This window comes from Hoplias malabaricus, chromosome 8, assembly GCF_029633855.1.
Source record: "Hoplias malabaricus isolate fHopMal1 chromosome 8, fHopMal1.hap1, whole genome shotgun sequence".
Taxonomy (NCBI): Eukaryota; Metazoa; Chordata; class Actinopteri; order Characiformes; family Erythrinidae; genus Hoplias; species Hoplias malabaricus.
In genome coordinates this window covers 20,904,324-20,927,028 of record NC_089807.1, presented here as the reverse complement: position 1 = coordinate 20,927,028, position 22,705 = coordinate 20,904,324, and the positions used below count along the sequence as shown (strand labels likewise).

The 22,705-nt window shown below is 38.1% G+C and overlaps 2 protein-coding genes across 5 annotated transcripts in view; one reads left to right on the top strand and one right to left on the bottom strand.

Annotated features, from left to right (window-relative positions):
- Window positions 1–16,643, bottom strand: part of ttc7a (tetratricopeptide repeat domain 7A) — a 50,261-nt gene extending 33,618 nt beyond the window's left edge. The window contains exons 1-9 of one of the 3 annotated variants that reach the window (XM_066678785.1): window positions 16,579–16,643; window positions 10,908–11,088; window positions 8,644–8,807; window positions 7,655–7,823; window positions 3,443–3,573; window positions 3,022–3,146; window positions 2,468–2,546; window positions 2,177–2,346; window positions 480–543 (exon numbers count right to left, since the gene is read on the bottom strand). In XM_066678785.1, coding sequence (XP_066534882.1) covers window positions 480–543; window positions 2,177–2,346; window positions 2,468–2,546; window positions 3,022–3,146; window positions 3,443–3,573; window positions 7,655–7,823; window positions 8,644–8,807; window positions 10,908–11,037 — 1,032 coding nt within the window. In that variant the 5' untranslated portion in view covers window positions 11,038–11,088; window positions 16,579–16,643. Of the gene's footprint in view, window positions 1–479; window positions 544–2,176; window positions 2,347–2,467; window positions 2,547–3,021; window positions 3,147–3,426; window positions 3,574–7,654; window positions 7,824–8,643; window positions 8,808–10,907; window positions 11,089–16,048; window positions 16,508–16,578 lie in introns of those variants that run through there. The other 2 variants (XM_066678784.1, XM_066678786.1) reach the window with 2 other exon arrangements.
- mcfd2 (multiple coagulation factor deficiency 2, ER cargo receptor complex subunit) lies at window positions 13,829–22,416 on the top strand. Of its 2 annotated transcripts, none has more exons than XM_066678788.1 (4): window positions 13,829–13,925; window positions 17,872–18,062; window positions 19,416–19,575; window positions 20,181–22,416. In XM_066678788.1, the coding sequence occupies exons 1-4, from the start codon at window positions 13,878–13,880 to the stop codon at window positions 20,310–20,312; spliced, it is 531 nt and encodes a 176-aa protein (XP_066534885.1). In that variant the 5' UTR covers window positions 13,829–13,877; the 3' UTR covers window positions 20,313–22,416. The 2 variants fall into 2 exon arrangements, with proteins under 2 accessions (XP_066534885.1, XP_066534886.1); XM_066678789.1 differs by lacking the exon at window positions 13,829–13,925 and adding an exon at window positions 16,865–17,092 and having other exon boundaries at window positions 20,181–22,413.
- Window positions 22,417–22,705: the final 289 nt, after the last annotated feature.

Genomic DNA, 22,705 nt, shown 5'->3' with positions numbered 1-22,705 from the left:
CAGGGTCCTTGAGCTAGCTGAGTGTCTTTAGCTTTGTAAACACTTCAACATCATTATATATAGATATAATAAATAAATATTCTGTCTTTGAAATTTTAGAAATGTTTATGATCTCAAAAGGACCTTAAATAAAAACTTCCACATAAATTTCTGGGAGCTCTAAAAACTTTTATTTTATGTGTATACAGCAGCAACTTTTGCCCAAATTGCAGTTTTTTTCCATCACCTTTCAGGTCATATGGCAAACATAATGTCTCACTGCAAATGGTGACATCTTCTTTCCATTCTAGAATACACATGATGTGTAATTCCCAACCACTCCAAAGTGCAGTATTACTCAGGGATATCTGGTTATACTGTAGAGTGTAACAGAGGTGTAATAAAGAGTAGAAGAATGTAATGAGGAAAGTGATGGAGAAGGCGAATAATGGGGAAGAGGAGGAGGAGAAACAGAAGGGCTTGTGAAAAAAATGCCTCACCATTGATTCGGTGATAAGCAGCAGGAGCACAGCCTCTTCCACCACGTCCTGAGGACAGAACGCTCTGCTCAGAAACAGAAAAGGGACAGAACACGTCATGCAGATGTGTGAGAGTGTGTTGGAGCATGTGTGTCCAGTTACACAAGTGCTCTACTGGTATCATGGAAAACTGTAGCCTACTCTCAGGTGTCCGGCACACTGCAGCTATTGTTCCCTTGACCGCCTCTATGCCAATCTGGGCTACTTTCATTCAGCCTCTTGTCTTCTTGTCTGTACTTTTTATGTGATCTGGTGATACAAGTCTGAGAAAATGAAGATAACACTTTATTTTGATGGTCTAGAGGGCTTTATCTGTCCAAAAGTTTGTAGACTGCTCATCTAATGTTTCTTCTTAAATCAAGGGTATTAATAGGCAGTGTCTCCTCCCAATGCTGCAAAAATTTCCTCTTGTCTTCCGGGAAGGCTTTAAGCTAGATATAAACTAGAAAACTGCAACGTCCCTTTGGGATCAATTAAGTTGTGTATTATCTCTCTTATTTTAAACCTGAACATGGCCGTGAATATATGGCTGGTTTCAGGCTCTTGGTCATTTTTAAACTCAGGTACTAGTGCTGAATAATAACAATACTATCATTAATTTTAAAGGTATTGAGAGAAAGTCTTCTGCTCTAGAGCTCAATGAGAGGTAACAATGCTTTCCTCTTCCACAGCAGTGGGTGCACCTTACTTTAGCTCTTTCTCTCTCCTATCTCTCAGCATGATGTTAGCCAATATTAGCTAACGTAATCAAACTGGGCCCAGTCTCCCAAAAACATCTTAGTGTTAAGATAATTTTAACAGTGAGAGTTCAGTATCTTTGTTCTAACACACTTTTGGGAAAACCAGCCCTGGTCAGTTACTGGTCTCCAATGAAAATGTTTCATTTTCCAGTGGCTTTGTAATTTTCAAGGACAAGATGAATTTTTCTGTATGGAAAAACTGTGCCGTTTCTAAATCTTTATCCACTTTCCTTTTGTTCAGAGAAATTTCTCATTTATTTCTTTTTATCTAAGCCCCTTTTCTGTTTAGATATACATTTAAGATTACTCTGTGTAATATTCACAGGTAAGGGAGCATCCTGCTGGGGCAGTAATTCTCAGTAAGATATATACAGATAAAATATCCTTGTTTGTCATTCAGTCCTCTCTTTTTCCCCCCAACCTCAATTTCTGCTATTCCCTGTTCTTTCTACTAGTAAACACTTAGTCACAAATAATGTGACAGAAATGGATTTAACAGCAGGGGATGTAGCCAAGCCTGCAGGAGGCAGTGAGAATGTGTGTATGTGTGTGTGTGTGTTTTGTCTGTTTGTTTTTATACATTTTCAAGGACAAAAATCAGAGGAAAAAAAGTGTTTTGCGTAAAACTAAAATTGTAAAATCATTTCTTTATGCTGCATAGGTTAACATTAGGGTGTGTGTAGCATTAGATACCACCATCATTGTCAAAAATTTTTATTCCACAATTTTATATCCTGAAGGTTTCAAAAATGCCAAATGTGTTTTAGCAAAAACATGTATACAAATAATTCCTATCACAGCAACAAAACATACATTATACATATGGGGCTTATGGATAATCACGTCTTAACGTTGTATAAAAAGGGTATATATATATATGAGAGAGAGAGAGAGAGAGAGAGAGAGAGAGAGTCTGACCCCTCTGGGCTGTAGCGTTGTGGTGGTCTGGAGGAAGGGTAGATGGCATCTTTCGGATGAGTAGCCCCTTCCATGTGCAACCAGGCAGGAGGTGGGGGGGACATTGGACCCCAGTAACTGTCTTCACTCACTGAGTTCAGCAAGACTTCTGCTAGCTTCCTTGAAACAGCCTTTACAACAGTGAACAGTGAACGTGTGTAAGAGACAGAAAAGACTTTATTTAAATAATTTTTAGAAGCATGTTTATGTTTTCTATTATTGGATTGGCTATTGGACCGAGTGACCTCTCACCTTCCGAAAGCTCTGAGAGCCACGACTCTCCACCACTCTCAAAACACGACGCAACTGATGAGTCCCCTGAGCCAAGTGACTAACACAGTAACAGAAGACAGGATTGAAAAAAGTTATATGAGGACAGAACAGGTTAAAATAGAACACTCCTCTAGTGAGTACAGAAGGAAAAGCCAAGAATAGCACAGATGACTTCAGTGTCTGATGTCAAGACAAGCCCTGCTGTGAAAGCTATGAATGAATCAGGGTTGAGATATTGATATGGCGAACAGAGCTGGAGAGCATTGATGCCCTCTAATGTATCACTGTGGTACAGCGAGTAACATACACAACTCGAGTCTGTTCAATGCCTTCTATAGAGACCCACTGACACCTGCTGGACAAAAATGAAGATCTTCATTCCATGCAAGGCATTTGAGATGCTGTTTTGGGATTTATAAAAGCTTCCAATAATTCCTCACTGCTGGCCCACCACTTAAAAATTATACATGTGATCCAGTGTTTTGAAGAGACTAATTAGCTAGTAAAAAGATGTTAATAAATTGAACACTCACCCTTTATGCAACAGGCACAGATATGCACTCTGGAGTGCAGCCTGCAGGAAGTAGCCTGGGTCCATCTCTAGTGGAGGAGCAGAAACACTGCTTTTGGCTGTCTTGGCGCTTGGTGTGCCAACAGTCTATCAAAGCAGCAAAACTTAGTACACTTAAATGCTAAAATTGGCAAAATATCAGTATCCTTCAACTCAACAGTGGACCTTTAATAAATGTCTTTAAACATAACACAGATACATAATAATGTTGTACTAAATCAGTGCGATGCAAAACTTAATGCCTTTCATCTATCACACATTAAAAATGTGATGAACCAAACGTTTGATTCTGATAAAGACATCATTATTATTTTACTGAAACAATAACAAATATTTCATTTGCTGGTCAGGTATGTTGAACACTAACCGTAACACACACAGACCTTGTCTAGCTCCTGCAGGTAGAGGAGTGCAGTGTCACAGGCCCGGATATAACAGGACAAACATTCCTCTTCCCTCTCAGAGAGGCGAACGCGTGAAGCCGCAGACATGGTCTGATGATCCAGAGACAGTCCTGCACAGACAGGCATGCTTAGGAACAAAGACTGTATGCATGCATTTGAGCCTTTCTCTGTGTATTCATGGGTACAGCATAAAAAATATGAATGACAAAAATAACAAAATAACAGGGATACTGAGAGAGAGAGAGAGAGAGAGAGAGAGAGAGAGAGAGAGAGAGAGAGAGAACTATACTTGATCTTTATCTTACTCGACGATTGATCAGAATGTAAGATAAAAAATCTTGAAATGTGTCCTCTAAACATCTAGACAATTGGTGGGATGTTCCCATATCCTTCTGTCCCAGGGAGAGAGAGAGAGTTTAGCCCTGCAGATCTCTGACATGGGAATTTGCTAAAGACATTAATACACAAATAAATCTGTGGTGGACGTCCTAGGCAGCAGGAAGAGAGGAGGAAAGCAGACGTCAGTGGTAATCAAATAAGGGAACAACTTCCAGTGCAGAGGAGACCAAAAACAAACAGATCATTCAGCTGCACTTCCCCTCTATTCTTCGTGTTCACATCTGCATACCATGAGCTATAAGGCACTAGAAACACCAGAAAGCCTATCCACAGATTAGGCCTCATAATCCCATCCAGATATGCAGTTTTGCAGCCTAGGGCCATATCACCTTAGCTGTGAAAAAAACATACATCCAGTAAAATTCTGTATTAGATTTTTGGGATAAAAATGGTAGAGACATAACTGATAATATCATTCAGTTCTACTGTACGAGAGAAGGCCTTCCCATATTAGAGAGTGTAGCAATGTTTGGCTTTCAAAAGTGCTGCCTTAACCTCCTCACCTCTAATCAAATACATTTTTATAGATTTTATTTTTAACTTTTATATTATTGACTAATTTATTCTGATGTCAAAAATGTATTTTGTTAACAAAACTGTAAAATAAAAAAAAATGTCCATGGCACCATGTCAAAAAAAGTTTGTGTGTGTGTGTGTGAAAGAGAGAGAGAGCGTGTGTGTGTGTGCGTGTGTGTGTGCGGGGGGGTTCTGAAATTGAAGTATGTTCTGACCAGGTTTTTGAATGAAAAGTAATAAAGCAATCTGTCAGTATATATGCAAAAAAGAGACATTCCATAACAAAACAAAACAGTTTTTGTCTTATAAAATATAAGGGAGATATAATCTACTGCTGGATGGATATCCAGGCAATGCTGCCATGTCTATTTAGACAGACAGGATGACCATAGTGTTTCAGAAAATTGAAAATAAACACCTGCACTTGGAACTTTGGTTGGGATTTGAGGGATTTCAAGTAGTTGCACCATTGTTGCATGGCTATGTGTATAGGGTTAGGGTGTAAACAGCTGACAAATAAACCAATAGCCACCTAACCAATAACCAGTAATGCAACTTTCTTCTTAGAATTAGAAAATTCGTATTCGTTTTTATTCAACATTTGGTTCTAAAGCGGCAGGTAGTGTTGCGCCCAGTGATTCCGGGTAGGCTCTGGACCCACTGCAATGCTGAACTAGATAAGCGGTTACAGAAAAAAATAACAATATATAATAAAAAAAATAATTTAGCTTTTCAGTTCTCATGATCACAGATCATGACCATGGAAAGCCTGTTATTTTCTGTCCATACCAAACTACAAAATTAAATTGTGTTGAAATGATATTCAAACGATTCATTTACACCAAAAAATGTGTGTGATCTTAACAGGAACCAACAAGATTACATTTTAAATGTTTTTATAAAAAGTTTTTATATGTTATCAAAGCAAGCACCTTCACAGTTTATTAAACATAAGTAATATATACTTGATAAAGTAACATGGAGTGGCTGGGAACCAGAGATATATGTAGAAACACTTACATTATGAATGTAATTTATATAACAGTGCTGTAAAGTCAGTAAGTCTATTCACAACCTCATATGTTATGCTATGTAACCCTTCACTCTCTGGTATTCAGGCTTTAGTGGTGTCTTTCTATACAGTTAAAGCAAACCAAACGCTGTGCAGATGAACTCAGCAGTTGTGTGTTGTATGACTTACAGGCAAGTCTGTCCAAGAAAGATCTGAGTAACGCTCATTCACACTGAGCAGCATCTGCTACACCTACTGCTAGTGAATGCCTGAGTCGTCACGGCCTGCCAGAATTTTCACTGAAGGTCTGCTTCCACCCCTTAATGCTGCCAGAATCGTGTATGAGCAGATTACTCCAGTAATGGTTTCGAGGATGCATGTTCATTGTCATGTGGTAGTGACTGATGTTTTCCAGCAGCTAGTAGCCAGAAACGTTAGCAGAGCTCATAGTCATTACTCTGTAAGGTCATCAATCTGGAAGTGTGTGCTTCTGTTTTCTGTTTATTGAACAAAGAACCCAGAATTGGCAGATTGTCAACAGAGGCAGAAGATAAAGATCCTAATTATGAATTAGGGACAAAACACTTCCTTTTATTGAAGTAAATCATTTAGCAATTTCAGGCCCAGGCCATACTGTCTATGCAAGTACATAGAGTACTATGCAAAAGAAAGGACTTGTTATATGATTTCTTTTCGATGGAATGTTAACGTATAGTAAAGATATTCTGAAGTGATCTACTTGCACAAGTAATGGGAAAATAAGATATATTCAAAATTTTACTTATAGAAATAATCAGGTATTGAGAAATATAAGTATAAAATAAATGCACATCAAACTAATCTTGCGGTTCATGTATTTGTTGCTACTTCTTTGTGCTTTTCTGTAACAGTTTCTTCTTTTTAATTGTCTTTCTACTATGAAATTAAAGACTATGGCACAGCACCACAGAGGGTTCTTTTAGCTACACAAACATAAGTGAGTTAAAAAAGTAATAAGCATTCAGGTCAACTTGTGTTTAAGTTTAAGATTCTGGGCACGTTATATATAGCTCATTTCCTATAGACTGCAATTCCAGTACCTATATATGTAGCCACTCCTTCCTGTTCCCAGCGCTCAACATTTAATTTTTTATTTTTATTTTTATTTTTTGTGCTATGCAGTCAAAGCAAATACACCAAGACGCATAAAAGTGACCACGGAAACATCCTCATTCTCATAAACATTCTCTGTCCTGATGGTATTCTGTTCTTCTATTCTTTTGAATCCAGAGTGAACATACCTGAGGCAGTCCGTAATCTGTTGAACACTTCCAGAACCTCTGGATAAACCTGCTGATATGAATTTAAACAACCAATGCTGAGGAATTTCAGGGACATATATGGAAATCTTGTTTTAGACTTCCAAAACTCCTACATAACACTTCTTTGGTCATCCATGTTTAGCCAGTAGTAGTGCAGCTTGAATCTAAACCCTGTTTGGAAAAGGTTGTTTGCTTTGCTGATTGGGAATTCTGCCATCATTGCAGACCTAATTAGTGCAAGACGGAATACCACAGTCATGATGCCAAGTGTCATCCTTTCTAAACTTTGCTTCACTTTCCTTAATCACAAATCCTTATGGTGGCAACCTGAATGAGGGTTTTTTTTTAAAACACACACCGTGTATGGGTACAGTGATAGAAGACGTGGTTCAAATACAAATAATTAAACACATTATGTAGGATTTATTTATGTCTTATTAATCTTCTGGTCCAGCAAGGCTTAAAGATCCCTTGTTTTTTGGGTGGTCCTAGGCAAGATCCCCCACATCCCCTCCTCACTGATGTTAATTTTGTAAACAGTTTAAAAACTATGCAGTAGAATTTATTTACACAATTTTTTTAAAGGCTTAACACTGAAGCTTAAAGCCACTTACTTACTGATATTAGATTTTAACTTGACAGCACCATTATGTCACCATATGCTATATGCTCCCTGGGACTATATATCATAGCATTCATAACCCCCCTTTTTAAGATGTTCTCGTGCCACTACATTGTCATAATATCCACAACAGCAATAATCCCAATCAATAAAATCAGTCATCCTGATTCCAGTGAGTGAATATTATAGGGTAAAAGCCTAAATAGTCGTAAATAGTCTAATAGTCTGGCGGCTAAGCAGCTTTTTAGAGCCATTATTAGATGGAGCTGGCTACGATTCCACTCAAAAGTGGTTGCAAAACCCTGGTGTAAAGTCATGAGTCATATATAGATAATTTATACCTTTGATGACGAAGGCCTCAGCCAGCAGACGTAGATGGTAAACAGGTTGCTCATCACGCGTGAATTCTTCAATGCCAGCTCGGGCACACATGCCCTGAGCATCCCGATAGCGACCCTGCACATAGTGTACTTTAGCCAGCAGCAGAAGAGCCTCATTCAGATACCGTGGCTGTAGAGACACAGACAAAACACTAAAACAAGTATTTTTTTTTTCTTTCCAAATTGTGAGGTGTTCTTTTCAACTTTCAACTTTATTTCAAGTTTCAACTTATTTAATTCAGAAACATTGATAGGTCTTGAGGTCATGGACAGTTTGCCTTCACCCCAGCAACAAGATATCAATTGACAAGGCCTCTCCAAATTTTTTTACATTTTTTAAATTTTTAATCTTTTAATTTTTAGCCATTTGCATGTGAACTCATGGTTCCTTAAATTATAACTTTGTAGGTTATCCATATCCTAGGCTTTCCCACCACCTTCAGTGTGTTTTGGCACGTTGCTATGATTTTCCCACCAAGAAAAACAGAACTGGTTTTACAGTACTTTCTCGTTACAGTAGAAATTGGTTCACAGAACATTATCCCAATTGTGATTGTCAGCTTGCTGTTTTTATATATATTTCTTTTAGCTAACAACATTTTATGCCTTGCAGCTTTTCCATGAATGCAATGTTTGCCCAGTCACCTTATTTATATCCTAGTTTGCAAACCAGCTTTCATTATGTTTATGGCTCCATGTAGTGACACAACATTACTGGCTGTGCTACCTATTACAGCCAAACCTGCCAACGGCTTCTCATCACCTAGAACATGATAAAAATAGGTTCATACTGTAGATTAACACTGAAAAAGTATAGAACTGAACTTGCCACTTCCATTTACATTCAGGCTGAAAGTAATGCTTAATGCTTATGGAGACAAAAATTCCATATCATTAAAAACTCCGTATTTCATCATATACTGTAAGACACATATGAAAACGTCACACACCTCTAAGTGTCCTCTGCTCAAGAGATCATTGAGGTGGCCTTTTGCTTTTGCAAATTTGGGATGAGAACATTCAGACAGAGGAGTAGAGTTCTTTAGTAAAGTCACGTTTTCCAGCAGGCATTCCTCCAACAGAGCCTCAGCCAAAAGCAGCGTCCCATAGTCATCTTCATACACCATGGAGAGGCAAAAATGGACATCAATATTCAATCCAAATGACATTTTAAACATAGCATATTATGGAAAGTAAGAGTTTGCAATACAGGAAAATGCATCAGGATGTTCAGTGTTTTTTTTTTTTACTTTAAAGCAAAGAAAATGGTCAAAGCAGTTGGTCAAAAATGTTTGTGATAATAATTACCATGTAGTTTAATCTGTTATTGCTAACAAACTGTTTAATCATGATGTGTGCCTTTTTTCACTATTTTATACGTAATGACGTATAAATGACGTATGACTCATGTACTGCACAGAATGTAATCAGGGTTGTGAAATATTTTAGTTCAGTCATTGTTCCTAGTCTTCCGAGTTCCCACTGTCCCACTGAGTTTCTTGTTCTAACTGTCCATAGTGTGTCCAGTTCCTGTTCCTGTGTTGAGTAAATTCTTCTTTTCGACTTTGCCTTATTGATTCTCTGATTTTATGAGTATCTGCCTGGTCCCCAACCCACGATTCTAGAAGTTAAATCACAATTTCTATAAAATGTTCTGACAAACAAGCACATACATTATTAAAATTACAATATTTCAGATTACTGTACCAAAAAGAGTGCACTGAAATGTTTCTATACATTTCTATGCTTTTTTTAACTATTCATAAATATTTTTTATCATGTATCCCAATACAGTTTCAACATGTATGTAGGTTACACTTCTGCTATTTACAGCTGCCTGCCAAAATCATCTGTGAGTACTTCGACATATCAGAGCTGAGAGATCTCTGACAGGTCAAAGAGAAATTTGGCTCCCTGCATATGGTTGTGCTGGATGTTATCAGCTATGACTGAAAAAGCCGTGGTCATCAGACAGCTTTATTTTTTTATTTTATTTTTTTTTTGTATGAGGCAGTGATAAAACCTAACATTCTAATGGCACTTATTGACTTCAGTAGTATTTACTCTGGTATGCATTTGAACTTGAACTAGACTTGACTATAAAATTTTAGTTTTCCTTTTTAAAAAAAAAAAGTTTTCCTTTTTAAGATCTTTTGTATACAAATTGTGAATAAGGCGTTTCCTGTTTGGTCCTAGCTTTCACTCTCCTCCACTGATCAAAGCCCCATCGATAGGACACCTCCATACACTGTCTGTCAAATTAATATCTACCGTTTTTCTTTTTATATTTACCATTTCTCCCTATGCTCTCAGAAAAAAATTTCACTGCCTTGGTAACTTTACTTCTTGAAACATTTTTTATGAAATGTTACAAATATGAAAAAAAAAACTTTCCTTCTGGGGAAGAGAATGTATTGTACAAACAAAAACACTCTAAAACCACTGCTGTACTGAACTGCTTTACTGAACAATAATTTACCTGTACAGTCCAGGTTTTTTCTCATTGTAACATTTCATACACTGTTATATGACTGGCATGAAGAGAACTATGAAATGATGAAAAGCAAAACTGTCTAGTTCTGAGAAAAGTCTGCTCTAAAACTACCAGTAGCCAGGCTCATTAAATAGAGAACAAGTTGAGAAGCCTAATGTACTGAACAATTTCAGTCATGTGTGCCTGGAGTTCCTGAAGTTGTGATAGGCTAATAAAACTTTGATATGCTTGGATTGAAATGCATTACACAACCCCAGTAATAATGTGCACATATCTTGAGGGGAAGTCTTGTGTATGTGGCCTTTGCACTCACAAAAACGTTGTGCTGTTTCGATTTACAACAGGTAGCACACTGCTAAGGTCACTTAACTCTTGTTTACTTTAGGAATTGTGGTGGTTTCTGGGTGTGTGTCTGTATGTGTATGTACTTGTGTAAGAGATCATTTCAAGTGTGTGTTGAGCGCCAAGTTTGAGTGTGAAGTAGCTTAATCTGTGGCAGTTTGAACCTAAGGCAAAATACTCCAGATTGAGCCACCATGTCACTCCTGAGTACCAAACGACAGCTTTGTGTACTTTGTGAAGACTTGTGTAATGATAGTGACAAATGGAAGCAGTCGGTCATGAAAGGAGTTAGGCAGGAACGTACAAAGTCCAAACGTTAACACCGTCCAAGGGAATGAAGATTAAAACACGGCGGTGCGTAAAAGTGTGTAAACTTACCGTGTTCATGCGCTCGAGCCGCCGCCAGCTGCTCGACCAGAGGGGGGATCTTCTCCCACTGACACTCGGCCCTGCAGCGCTCTATCTCCGCCTCCACCCGGTACTGAGAGAAAGAGATCCTGGAGGACATCCCGCCTATATCCCTGTGTCCGTACTCTCCCACCAGCGGAGTAACTGCACACTGGAAGAGAGAGAAAGAGAGAGAGAGAGAGAGAGAGAGAGAGAGCACAAACACTGAGCATGTGCACTCGCCTGTACGCAATGTGTACAAACTTCAGAAGACCGTTCTTGCATTGCTCATTGATGTCTAGGACACTATATAGTGCACCACTTAAGCGTACACATTTAGTGATATGGACGAGCCCCTAACGATTTTTCATTAGAAACATATCCGAATACGCTACTTTGTGAAGAATATCTTTTTTCATGAGAGACATTTGGATTCCGGCTGTCAAAACCCGAAGGCATTTGACGAAACCAAGGCCAATGCTAATAGCAAATCAATAACAACCCATTCATTCATTATCTGTAACCGCTTATCCAGTTCAGGGTCGCGGTGGGTCCAGAGCCTACCTGGAATCATTGGGCGCAAGGCGGGAATACACCCTGGAGGGGGCGCCAGTCCTTCACAGGGCAACACACACACACACATTCACTCACAACTACGGACGCCAATCCACCTACCAACGTGTGTTTTTGGACTGTGGGAGGAACTTGATTTTGAACTTGTCTCATGCAACCACAATATACTGTGTCTCAAAATAAACGAAAAAATTAAGGAAATACCCTTATAAAAGATGCCGATGCAATTTCAGACGCAAGTTGTGGGGGAAGGGTGAAACCTGTTTGGCCATGGTTTTCCCCTTTCTTTTGCCTAAATTTGGATCACTGTCTTCCTCCCACAGTCCAAAAACACACGTTGCAGGTGGATTGGCGACTCGAAAGTGTCCGTAGGAGTGAGTGTGTGAGTGAATGTGTGTGTGTCTGTGTTGCCCTGTGAAGGACTGGCGTCCCCTCCAGGGTGTATTCCCGCCTTGCGCCCGACGATTCCAGGTAGGCTCTGGACCCCCCGCGACCCTAAATTGGATAAGCTGTTACAGATAATGGATGGATGGATGGATCACTGTCTTTTATATGGGTATTTCTTTACTCTTCTGTTTTCTGCTTTGAGACACCCTGTACACATTTCCACTGTGTGAGTTATTTTCCAATAGAGCCTAGAGAGCCTGGTTGTATTTTTGGACATTTATTTCATACGGCCTGTATGTACATCATTAGAATTTCTTCAGTACAGTATTTACAGCTATCTGACTATATTTATTGCATATTTGTGCTAGTGTTTAAGGCAGTGGTTTCTGAGATATTGGTTACAGATTTTCATTTGGGATTTTCAGCCTTATTCTATACAGGGATTTCTCCAGATTACCTGAATCATTTGATATTATGTAGAGGGCAAATCTCTACATTAAAAAAAAAATAGTGTTAATAAATTGTTGCATTTTTTGGAAAAATTGTGAGCCTCTGCGCATCCTTGGTCTTAAAATACAAGGCTGCTACTGGATGCTCTATTTAAGTCTAACAGGACTGCTTTACTTGAATAATGTTTTATTATTATTTTACACTGAATGATCACTGGATCTTACACCTGCATTTTATCTACATGCAATGTCCACTTTATTAGCTCTACAGACCATACAGGACATTGTGTGTAATTTTACAATTACTTTTTCTGCATACTTTCTTATCTCCCATTTCATCATGCTCTTCATTGGTTAGGATCCCCACAAGGCCACCACAGAGCAGGTATGAGTGAGAATGATGAGAGACCACACAGGACGAAAGTGAAGCTCCTCACAGTGGTGTTCTGCCAACACCCTCTCACTTAATGTCAGTAAAACCAAATACATAATTGATTTCAGGAGGGGGAGCAGAGTGCATGGACCACTGAGAATCGAGGGTATGATGGTGGAAAAAATGAGCAGCTTCAAGTTCCTTGGTGTCCACATACCCGAGGATCTAACCTCACCTCATCAAATAGACCTAACCACAGATCCACTTGCTCCGAAGACCGAGAAGAGTCAACCTGCCTCATCAGCTTCTCTGCAACTTCTACCGGTCCACTCTGGAGAGCATTCGGACCAGCTGCATCACAGTCTGGTGTGAATATGCCACTGCAGCTGAACACAAGGCCCTGCAGAGGGTGGTGAAAACTGCCTAGCATATCACTACAGCTGCCTTCCCACATACATAGACTATCTACAAACAAAAATGCCTAAGGAAAACCAGCACCGTCTCCTCTGACCCTACACACTCCAGCCACATTCTGTTTCAGCCTCTGCCATCTGGAATGAGATACTGGAATATCAGACCACCAGATTCAAGAACATTTCTTAACCACATAACTGGTCTCACCAGCAGCACCAACTAGAACATAAGCACACATTATTGGACTATTACTCCCTTCAGTTACTTAGCATATATACACACTGAGCGCCAACTGCTCCTGGGACTGTACACACTCTGCATTGCACATGATTGTATTATCTGTACTTAAGGTATACCCTTGCAAACGTGCACATTTAACAACATATGTGACTACTTTAGCTGCTATGCTCATTACCTGTACTGTACACTATATGAATATAAATCTGGGACACTACACTGTTCACATAATGTGAACACAAACATCTAATCTGCTATCACTCAAAGTTCATATCTACAATTACATATTTGTGTTTTTGTCTACTTCACTGCACTGGAGATGTAGTCTGAAAGTGTTTCATTATACAGTACAACCCTATATTGGTGTAATAACAATAAAGTTTAATTTAAATTAATTGAACAAAGCAGGTGTGTCTAATTGAGTGAACACTGTTTAAAAACTCCAGCACTGCTGTGTCTGATCCACTCATACCAGTGCATCACACACCAACACAGCACCACCACATCAGTGTCACTGCAGTGCTGAGAATGATCCAGATCTGGAGAATGATGGGAAGAACATATGCAGAGAAACAGGTGAACAACAGTCTGTAATTATAGAACCACAATGTGCTCTTGTATGGTCAGTGGAGCTGATAAAATGGACATTTAGGGTAGATACAAGGTAAATGTCCTGAATCAAGTGATCATTCAATGCAAAAGATAAAATTAAATTGTACCAACTTGTGTTGCAGGCACTGATTTCAAAATAACCACATATATATATATAATATACACAATCCAATAAGTGAACGATTGTTCTAATTTAATAATTTAACCCCAGTACATATCTAAAATGGAACTGAAATAAAGAGTTACATATATGTTTGTATTTTAGATTTCCATCTTTATTTCAAGGGGCTTAAAAAGAACAATTTATAACAAATTAAGGAAAATAAAGCTCTGGATTTGATTGCATGTGTTGAAATTGCATTTGGTAGCTGTGTCAATGCAAGAGAATCAAGGCAACAATTTGCTGTATTCTTAAAAATAAAGAATACACAGACAGGCTTAGGATTACCAAAAATCCTGGAAGACCAAAGAAGTGGTAAATTTAGGTATATAATATTTAGGTAAATACATAATTTGGGTAAATATTTTCTTTGGGTACACCTTTCTCTTACAATGGCATTCATTTACATACACACCATAAATGTGGTGCACATAATGACATAATGTGTCATTAGTCTGGAGGAGACTGCCACAGCTTGTCCTGACAGAAGCGTTCCATTGGTTTAACTATAGCTCAAGGGCTTACATTAATTGCATTAACAGAGCAGAGAACAGCAGTGTTTAGAGTTCATCACTGCCGCAACACGGAGTTAAACACAGTGAAGTGAAGCGATATGGTGAAACAGTGTGTCTGTATTTTAACATCTCAGTGTCTTCATGGAACACATACAATGAGCGACGAATAGTAAAATTCACTTTGTCTAATGCGCCATTACTGCCATCTTGTGGACAACTGACCGAATTCTGTCTTGAATTTCAGGCTTGTAGGATTACAAATAGGTCACATTAGAGTTCATGATTATTTTCAGGTGTATCTCAACATGGCAATATACAAGATGTATTAAATAAACACAGGTGCAAGCAGTTTAGGAAAAATAACTTTGGATTTAAAGGGCTAATAGGATAAACAGGACAAACTACTTTATCATACATAACAACACAAAGAATAAATATCTACATTAGAGGCTAATAACAGCACGTACTCCGGACTACAGAGTGCACTACAGGCTACAGGCGTCTAATGCAGAGAAACACTGTAAAATGAACCTCCAGTCGCCGGAAAATAGATTTCGCAGTCTCATGTTCTTTGCACAGATTCGCCATTTTGTTCACTGGATAGACTACAGACTAATTGAAATACTCTATTAGAATGGGTGAAGAGAAATTCATCGACTACACACACACACACACACACACACACATTCCTCCTTAACTTGCACGCAGTCAGGATTAAAACAGCCAGTAGGAATGGCTTAGTGTCGCAGCACCAACAGCGAATTACAGTTTAGCTGTCTGAGTTATTTCATCCAATCAGGTTTTGGCGACTGTATTTTCATCAAATCATATCAAATTAAGTTTTATATATATAATAGTAATAGTGTAGTGATAGTAATAGTGTATATTGTCATTTACATATTTTTTATGTAATTCAGCTATCGAAAATATAAAGTTTATCTTAATGGCATAAGAAATAAGAAACTTTATTTTACAAATGTGAACTTTAAAAGCATGTTATCCAGCAATTGTTATACATATTGACAATTTGAAAATACGTAAATAACCACCTTTAATTGCTCGTAAAAAAGGTACAATTTATGTTTTATCTAAATTGCTGCTCCGGGGTCTTGGGGTCCTTATTTACGTCGTTCCTTACAAGACACAGATATGTGCTTCCGATGAGTGTATGCCAACCAGCTCAAATATGTGGGGTCCTTATGAGCAGCTCATCTGGGTAATAACAAATTTGGTTCAAGTGTTAAACAGATTTTGTATAACCTTTAAGTTCACTGATGGGGGGCAATTAGGGCAAATATGAGCAGCCCATACATTCTAAATCCTAAAATCTCTCTAAATTATGACAACACAATATGGTTCCATGTAGGCCTCATATATTACAATGTAGTGAGTTACTCATATAGGCAGCCTACCTGAATCCCCGTAAAAGCGCATACACCAACCCACTCATAGCCCATGGTCATCTTGAATCCAGCTAAGATTATGCGTGAGGGCTTCGCCAAGGTGTTCTGCTGACATGGCTGTGTAATGCTAAAACTGTGATTGTTGGTAGTGTCAGTTAAATTGTCTGTAATATGAGGGTGGCACAGTGGCGCTACAGGTAGTGTGGCTGTCACACAGCTGCAGGTACCTGGGGTTGTGGGCTCAAGCCCCCCTCCAGGTGACTGCCCAAAACCACATATTGGAATGTGGATTGGCTACTCAAAAGTGCCCATACACTAGAAGGTTTCAACACACTCACACCTGTGGACAGCAACATCCAAATACAATTTAACTTGTATTAACAGCAGCCAATGACAATTAAGCTCAAATTTCCAACAGCCAATTACAAATTAGCTGTCCTGCTACCAACGTTCAGTTTAAGTTTCACTTATCATAAGCCATTCACGCCAATCTTAATTTAACTGACATTACAGACAATCACAAATTAGCTGTCACTTACATTTTCACTTCTAAAAGCCAATCGTTTTCTCTTAAGTTAAACTCCTATTAGAAGAGCCAGTCATATTTTAACTGAATTTACCGACAAAAATGTTGCTCATTTTAGCAACACCAATCATAATTTAATTCATATTAGCAACGGCCAATCGCAATTTAGCTCACGTTACCATCAGCCAATCATAATTAAACTTTTATTATAAAACAGCCAATCACAATTTATTTATTAAATTATTAAAACCAATCCCATTTTAAATTATTTAACCAACAAGCAATGAAGGTTTTGCTCTCAGCCAATCACATTTCGCTGTCGTGTCCATAGAATGAAAAGAGACTACGGCGAGCAGACCGGGTCATTATAGTGTGATCGCTGTCTCGTTGCTGCGGGAGTTTGTTGTTTGCGCTGTTTCTGTCTGAGAAAGAACATTGTCATCGTGGTCGTTTTCCGCGGATAAAGAGGACAATATAGCAGGGGAGAGACCAGGCTGCTGAACATTCCCGAAATGAAGCAGAAGACAGTAAGGACTAGGTTGCTCTGTTTTAGTTTGAACATACAGTGTAAACACAAGAAGACACTGGGAACAGTTTAAAGAACAAAACCCAGCGGCCGAGATTCAGTTACTACCAAACTACTAAGCTGAAGTTGAATTAATGTTTGCTTTTCCTTCCACTTTAGTAGTGTAGTTGTTGACGCTTGAGTTCCATTCAGTGTTCAGCACTTAAGGTGGAACAGAGTAAAATTCTGCCTCGTTGTCAGTTACTCTGTCGGTCGATTTGGTATTTTCCCAAGCCATCAAACTGATGGAGTGTGGAAATGAAACAGATGTATGTTGGTACTCCTCTTCCTTGTTGGTCTACACAACGCAAATCGTTACACTTTACAGATGTCCTTTTAATAGTAATAAAGGTCAAATCCAACTATCTATCAGCATTTCTGCATAGTATAGAGGTTGATTTGTAGACAAAGTAATTCAGAGTGGTTTTGATATAATATGAAATATTTTATTGTTTTGCCATTTAACACATTGTACATGTGAATAGAATTTGAAATCATGCTATCGGCAAAAACGTTCGCAGAACTATCGTTAAACAATGTCTCAGAAATCAGACAACATTCATAACTATTAACATTGTGTGAGAGGATTTTTTTACAGTGAGATATTTGGTTTCTGTTTCTCCTAATGTGAACAATTCAGACTCTATAAGTTAGATTAGAAACCTCACCTTAAAATTCACCCCAAATCACACCCAGAAACTTAGTGGACATCCTCCTTAACACAGTGATTTCTTTTTTCAGTGCTGTACAATGAGGTATAGAGACAGGTCTGGACAGCCCACAATATGGAGCTGGTTCCTGCTGCTGTCCTGCTGCTTGGTCGTCGTCCAGTCTCACGGGAGCCACCATGAACAAGCACCTGGAACACCACAATCAGGAGATGCATACCCTCCCATTACTCGCCTGGACAGAAACATGGTCCAGGACAAAGAGTGAGTACACTGAATGAAATATTAGTGACATTTGGGATTTTTAGAGTTCAGTTAAATAAGCTACAGTGATAACTTATGTGAAATGTTTTTCAGAACAGTAACTGCTAGTTATGTATCACTGAGAGAGATCTCATCTCATGTCATGTTTGTTTTTGATGTCCTTGGGGTTAGGGCATTGTATTTGGTTAGAAACTGACCTTTGATACCTCTCCAAATGCACCTTCTGCCAAATATAAAAAAATGAACTCCAAGGGAATTGCACCAGTGTTTTCAAATGATTCAAAATTCATGTTAAAATAAGAATATTCATATTTTTAAAATGTTTTCATATGAAATACTCCACTGTAGAGAAACTTGGGGAAAAAAGACAAAAGAAGGTCATTCATTATCTGTAACCGCTTATCCAGTTCAGGGTCGTGGTGGGTCCAGAGCCTTCCTGGAATCATTGGGCGCAAGGCAGGAATACACCCTGGAGGGGGCGCCAGTCCTTCACAGGACAACACACACACACACACATTCACTAACACGGACACATTTGAGTCGCCAATCCACCTACCAACGTGTGTTTTTTGACTGTGGGAGGAAACCGGAGCACCCGGAAGAAACCCACGCGGACACGGGGAGAACACACCAACTCCTCACAGACAGTCACCTGGAGCGGGAATCGAACCCACAACCTCCAGGTCCCTGGAGGTGCCGCCCACAAAAGAAGTTAAAAGTCGTTAATGTCTCTAAAAGCTTCCTCCAAATGAATAACATGAAATTATTATGAATATTCTGATAACGTTGAAGAGCCATTTACAGTTGAGAGGTACATGCAGGGAGTTAAGCACTACAATAGTACACATTGTAGAACTGTTCAGAGTTCTATTCTCTCATTAGCAACATTTACATATAAAAGTCATATATTAATTCAATGGACAACTTAAACTCTTTTTTCGGTTTCTGTTTTTTAAAAATTGCAGGCAAAGTCCAAAGAAAAAGGTCTGTCTCTAACATTTCATATTAAACCCATTTTGGCATAATTCACCTTTTAACAGTCCCCCTAGGTCTATATTTATAAAGTAGAATAGAATGAGAATAGTGATCCAACATAAGGTTCTATCTGTTTGGTAACACTGTTTACATAATGCAGACTGGTTCCAGACCAGAATTCCTCCTTTAGATGTTGGCCTTTTTTAATATGTTATTAAGAATGTAATTTAGCCATTACTGTTTAACAAACCAAGTAATGTTCTTTTTACAAACGCTGAGTAATCCAGAGCTTAATATAAGGACAAAACTCAGTTTTTCCTTGGATCATTTACACATCTTGCTCTTTTGTGTTTATAAGCTCTCTTATTTCCTTTAAAGCCACATTATGGAACATTTGGAAGGGGTAATCGAGAAGCCAGAGGCTGAAATGACCCCTCAAGAACTACAGCTTCATTATTTCAAAATGCATGACTATGATGGCAACAACCTGTTGGATGGGCTCGAGCTTGCCACTGCCATTACACATGTACATAAGGAAGTAAGCTGATGTTTTCTGATGCACTACTTTACCATACATTGCTTCATGATGTTTAGCGCATACTGGATTGAAGGAAGCTTTTATTCATGTGCAGTGACTCATCAACTTTTGCAGAAACCTGTTGTTAAACCTGAAATGTCACATTCCTCATATAACAAACTGAATTTAGAGGGAATGAGGGTGATGTTATGTGATAGTCATAATCGTACCTATTAATTATATTGGATTTTTATTTATTTAATTGTTTATATATTTTTTCCAATTTGTTAATGGGCGATTTGAATCTTTGGCTTATTTTTAGATATTTGGATAGGCACAGATGATTGAACATAATCAGTTGCACTATGATTTTTTTTTTAATTAAATAGTGTAAAGCAAAAAAAAAAAAAAAAAAACATTGAGACTTAATGGATTCTGCATTTTATCCTTAAATAACACATTAATTAATTATGATCAGTCATGATGAGACACAAAAGAAAGGGTTTGAAAATGAACAGAAGTGACAAGAATAAGTAGGTGGGGGTATTATGGCTAAGGGTCTTTAATGCCTGGCGTATGAATTTTACTTTTAAACATGACCCATGACTAGCCATTATGTTTTGCAGGAACGAGGCGAAAGCACTCAACCAATGAGAGAAGATGAGCTCATCCGCCTTATTGACGAAGTCCTCAGAGATGATGACAGAAATAATGATGGCTACATTGATTATGCTGAGTTTGCACGGTCCCTTGAATAAAGTGGAGCATGTGCCTACTGCCTTACTGTGAGCTCTATTTACCTCTGATGTACAGATGTGATGCTGTCAATTATTTGTGTGTCACATTTCCAGGATAGCCCATATTGTTACCCAGATTGAGGCATGGAGGGCCACAGTACTGTAATATGTCATCTTTCTCTGTTCCCAACACATGCTTTTGAGCACATCAAGCATAATTGTCCAACAGTAATCTGGGAAATACAGAGGTCCTCCAAGCCTGGATATGAGCAGCCGGGGCCTACTATCTATACTTTAGAGCATCAGAATTCATTTTGATGAGAATAAGCGATACGGGTTGTATTATAACTTGTGCGTGTAAAATAAATCTCACAATTCAGACAGTACAAGGTTTTTATAATAAAGAGGAAACCATTTGTGTCGCCCCATAATGCATAAACTGCCAAACATTTCTGCTGTAAACAAATGTCCTCCATTTATTATTGCTGTAATGTGTTTGGTGGCAAGAGTTGAAATGAGGTGTCTGTGGTATTTGTTTTATGGCACAGATGTGATTTCTGCCTTACAGAAGAGGACTTGTTTTGGCATAGGTATAAAAGTGCTCAGGTTACCAACTTGGATTGAGATCAGTTTATACATTCCTAGGTTTTGTTTAATGTTTTCCAAACTGATTGCAGGTTGGTTCACGTGAGTAACTTATATCTATTGCCAGTTATATTCTTTCGAACATGAGTTGTGCCTAATGAACATTCACTGTTACGATAAAGACTTTGCTGTGGGTAACCATTGTCTGACAAAAAAAAAGTGATCTCTTTTTTTTAAATAATCCACTTTTTTGACATATTTATTATATTTTCTCAACTTAGTGCTGTTATGTGCGCTGACCTTTGGTTTGAGGCACATGATAAATATGAACTTGCAGGTTCTAACTAAATTTCCTGCTCTGGTGGTCTGAGCAGTATGTCACACACTTGCCAAGAAGTGTGTTTCACAATCCCACTGCTAATGCTAACTTTAGTGATCACTTGCACTGAAAAGAAAATCCTAAATTTAGAAAATATTATATAGATATTATATCTGTATAAAGCTGTAAAATGAGGGTTTTAAATGATTTTTCTAGACACTTTTACATTTTTATTAATATTTATATTACTGTATTGGCAAGTAATAATTTCTTGGACATTAAACCTGTCAGTACTAATATGATTTGATATGTCTTAAAGTGTCTTGAAACATGTTGATTTATCTTGTAATATTTTTCCATATATTCCTTACATTTAGGATACTTTCTCATGTCAAGGTATTCTTGCATTTCTTGCTGTTTGCCTGCTGTAAAATGCCAGCTCAAGATTATTAGGAAGAGGTTTTGTACTTCAGCAGATCCCCAAATCAAGGTCTAAGAAATATATGGTTTAACATTTTTTTTTCTCCTCATAAAGATCAGTTACAGGTGATTAAGTGACATTTACATGCTGCTTGATCATTCTTTTCCATAACAGTTAAAAGTTGAATGTAGGCAAAGCCTGCCATGTGTCATGTGTTAATGGTTACCAGAGTGCTCAGCCTCACTTGACATGCTAATTTATTTCTAGAACAGTATTTAAAATTTAATGTTGAATATGAAAGGTTTGTAATTACTGTTGTTCATGTACTATCATATTAGAAATTCATGTTCTGTAACCAGCTCTTCAAACAAAGCCCTGTTCAGAATGTAAACCAAACTCTGTTAAAATTGTTCTATTTTCACAGTGTGATTGTGTATGAAGTAAGACTATATATGTAATTATTTTTGTGTTCAATTATAGCAATAATTTAGAGGGCATCTTGTGTTTCGGGAACTGTAATAAAGTACGTAAACATTTTCTTGACTTTCTTTCATGTAAAAGAAAGTAATATTTGAACGCAAAACCCAGAAACCAAGGCTTAGTCTGAAACGTCCTTAATGCTGTGAGGCAGTATTCTGAGGGAAGAAGGTGCCAAGTCATGTCTGAATAGTGTTTGTATAAAATGCGGTCTACTTTAAGGTCCATTATCCCCAAAGTTGTAATTATCCTGGCTATGTCAAATCACTGTGTTCTGAGGCACTGACTCATGAGACAGCATTGATGTTGCTAACTTCTGTTTCAGACACAGCCCTAGTTTTAGAAATAAACTAAAACAGAACAATTGCTGAGACACTTTTTATAGGCTACTGGGCCCTTTTTTAGGCTTCTGCTTGGTTGTGCTCACAATACAAAATGTAATTTTCCACTAACTGTGTTTCCAGAGCAGAGTAAATGCATGTTGTCATTGATATTGTTAAGAACTGTATTAAATGAGTGAGAGTCCAGTCCAGTTCCATGCAGCGCTTCTAGTAAAAAAGAATCAGAACACATCCAAATCCAGTTTGAGCCAATTTGCCATACAGACCTGCA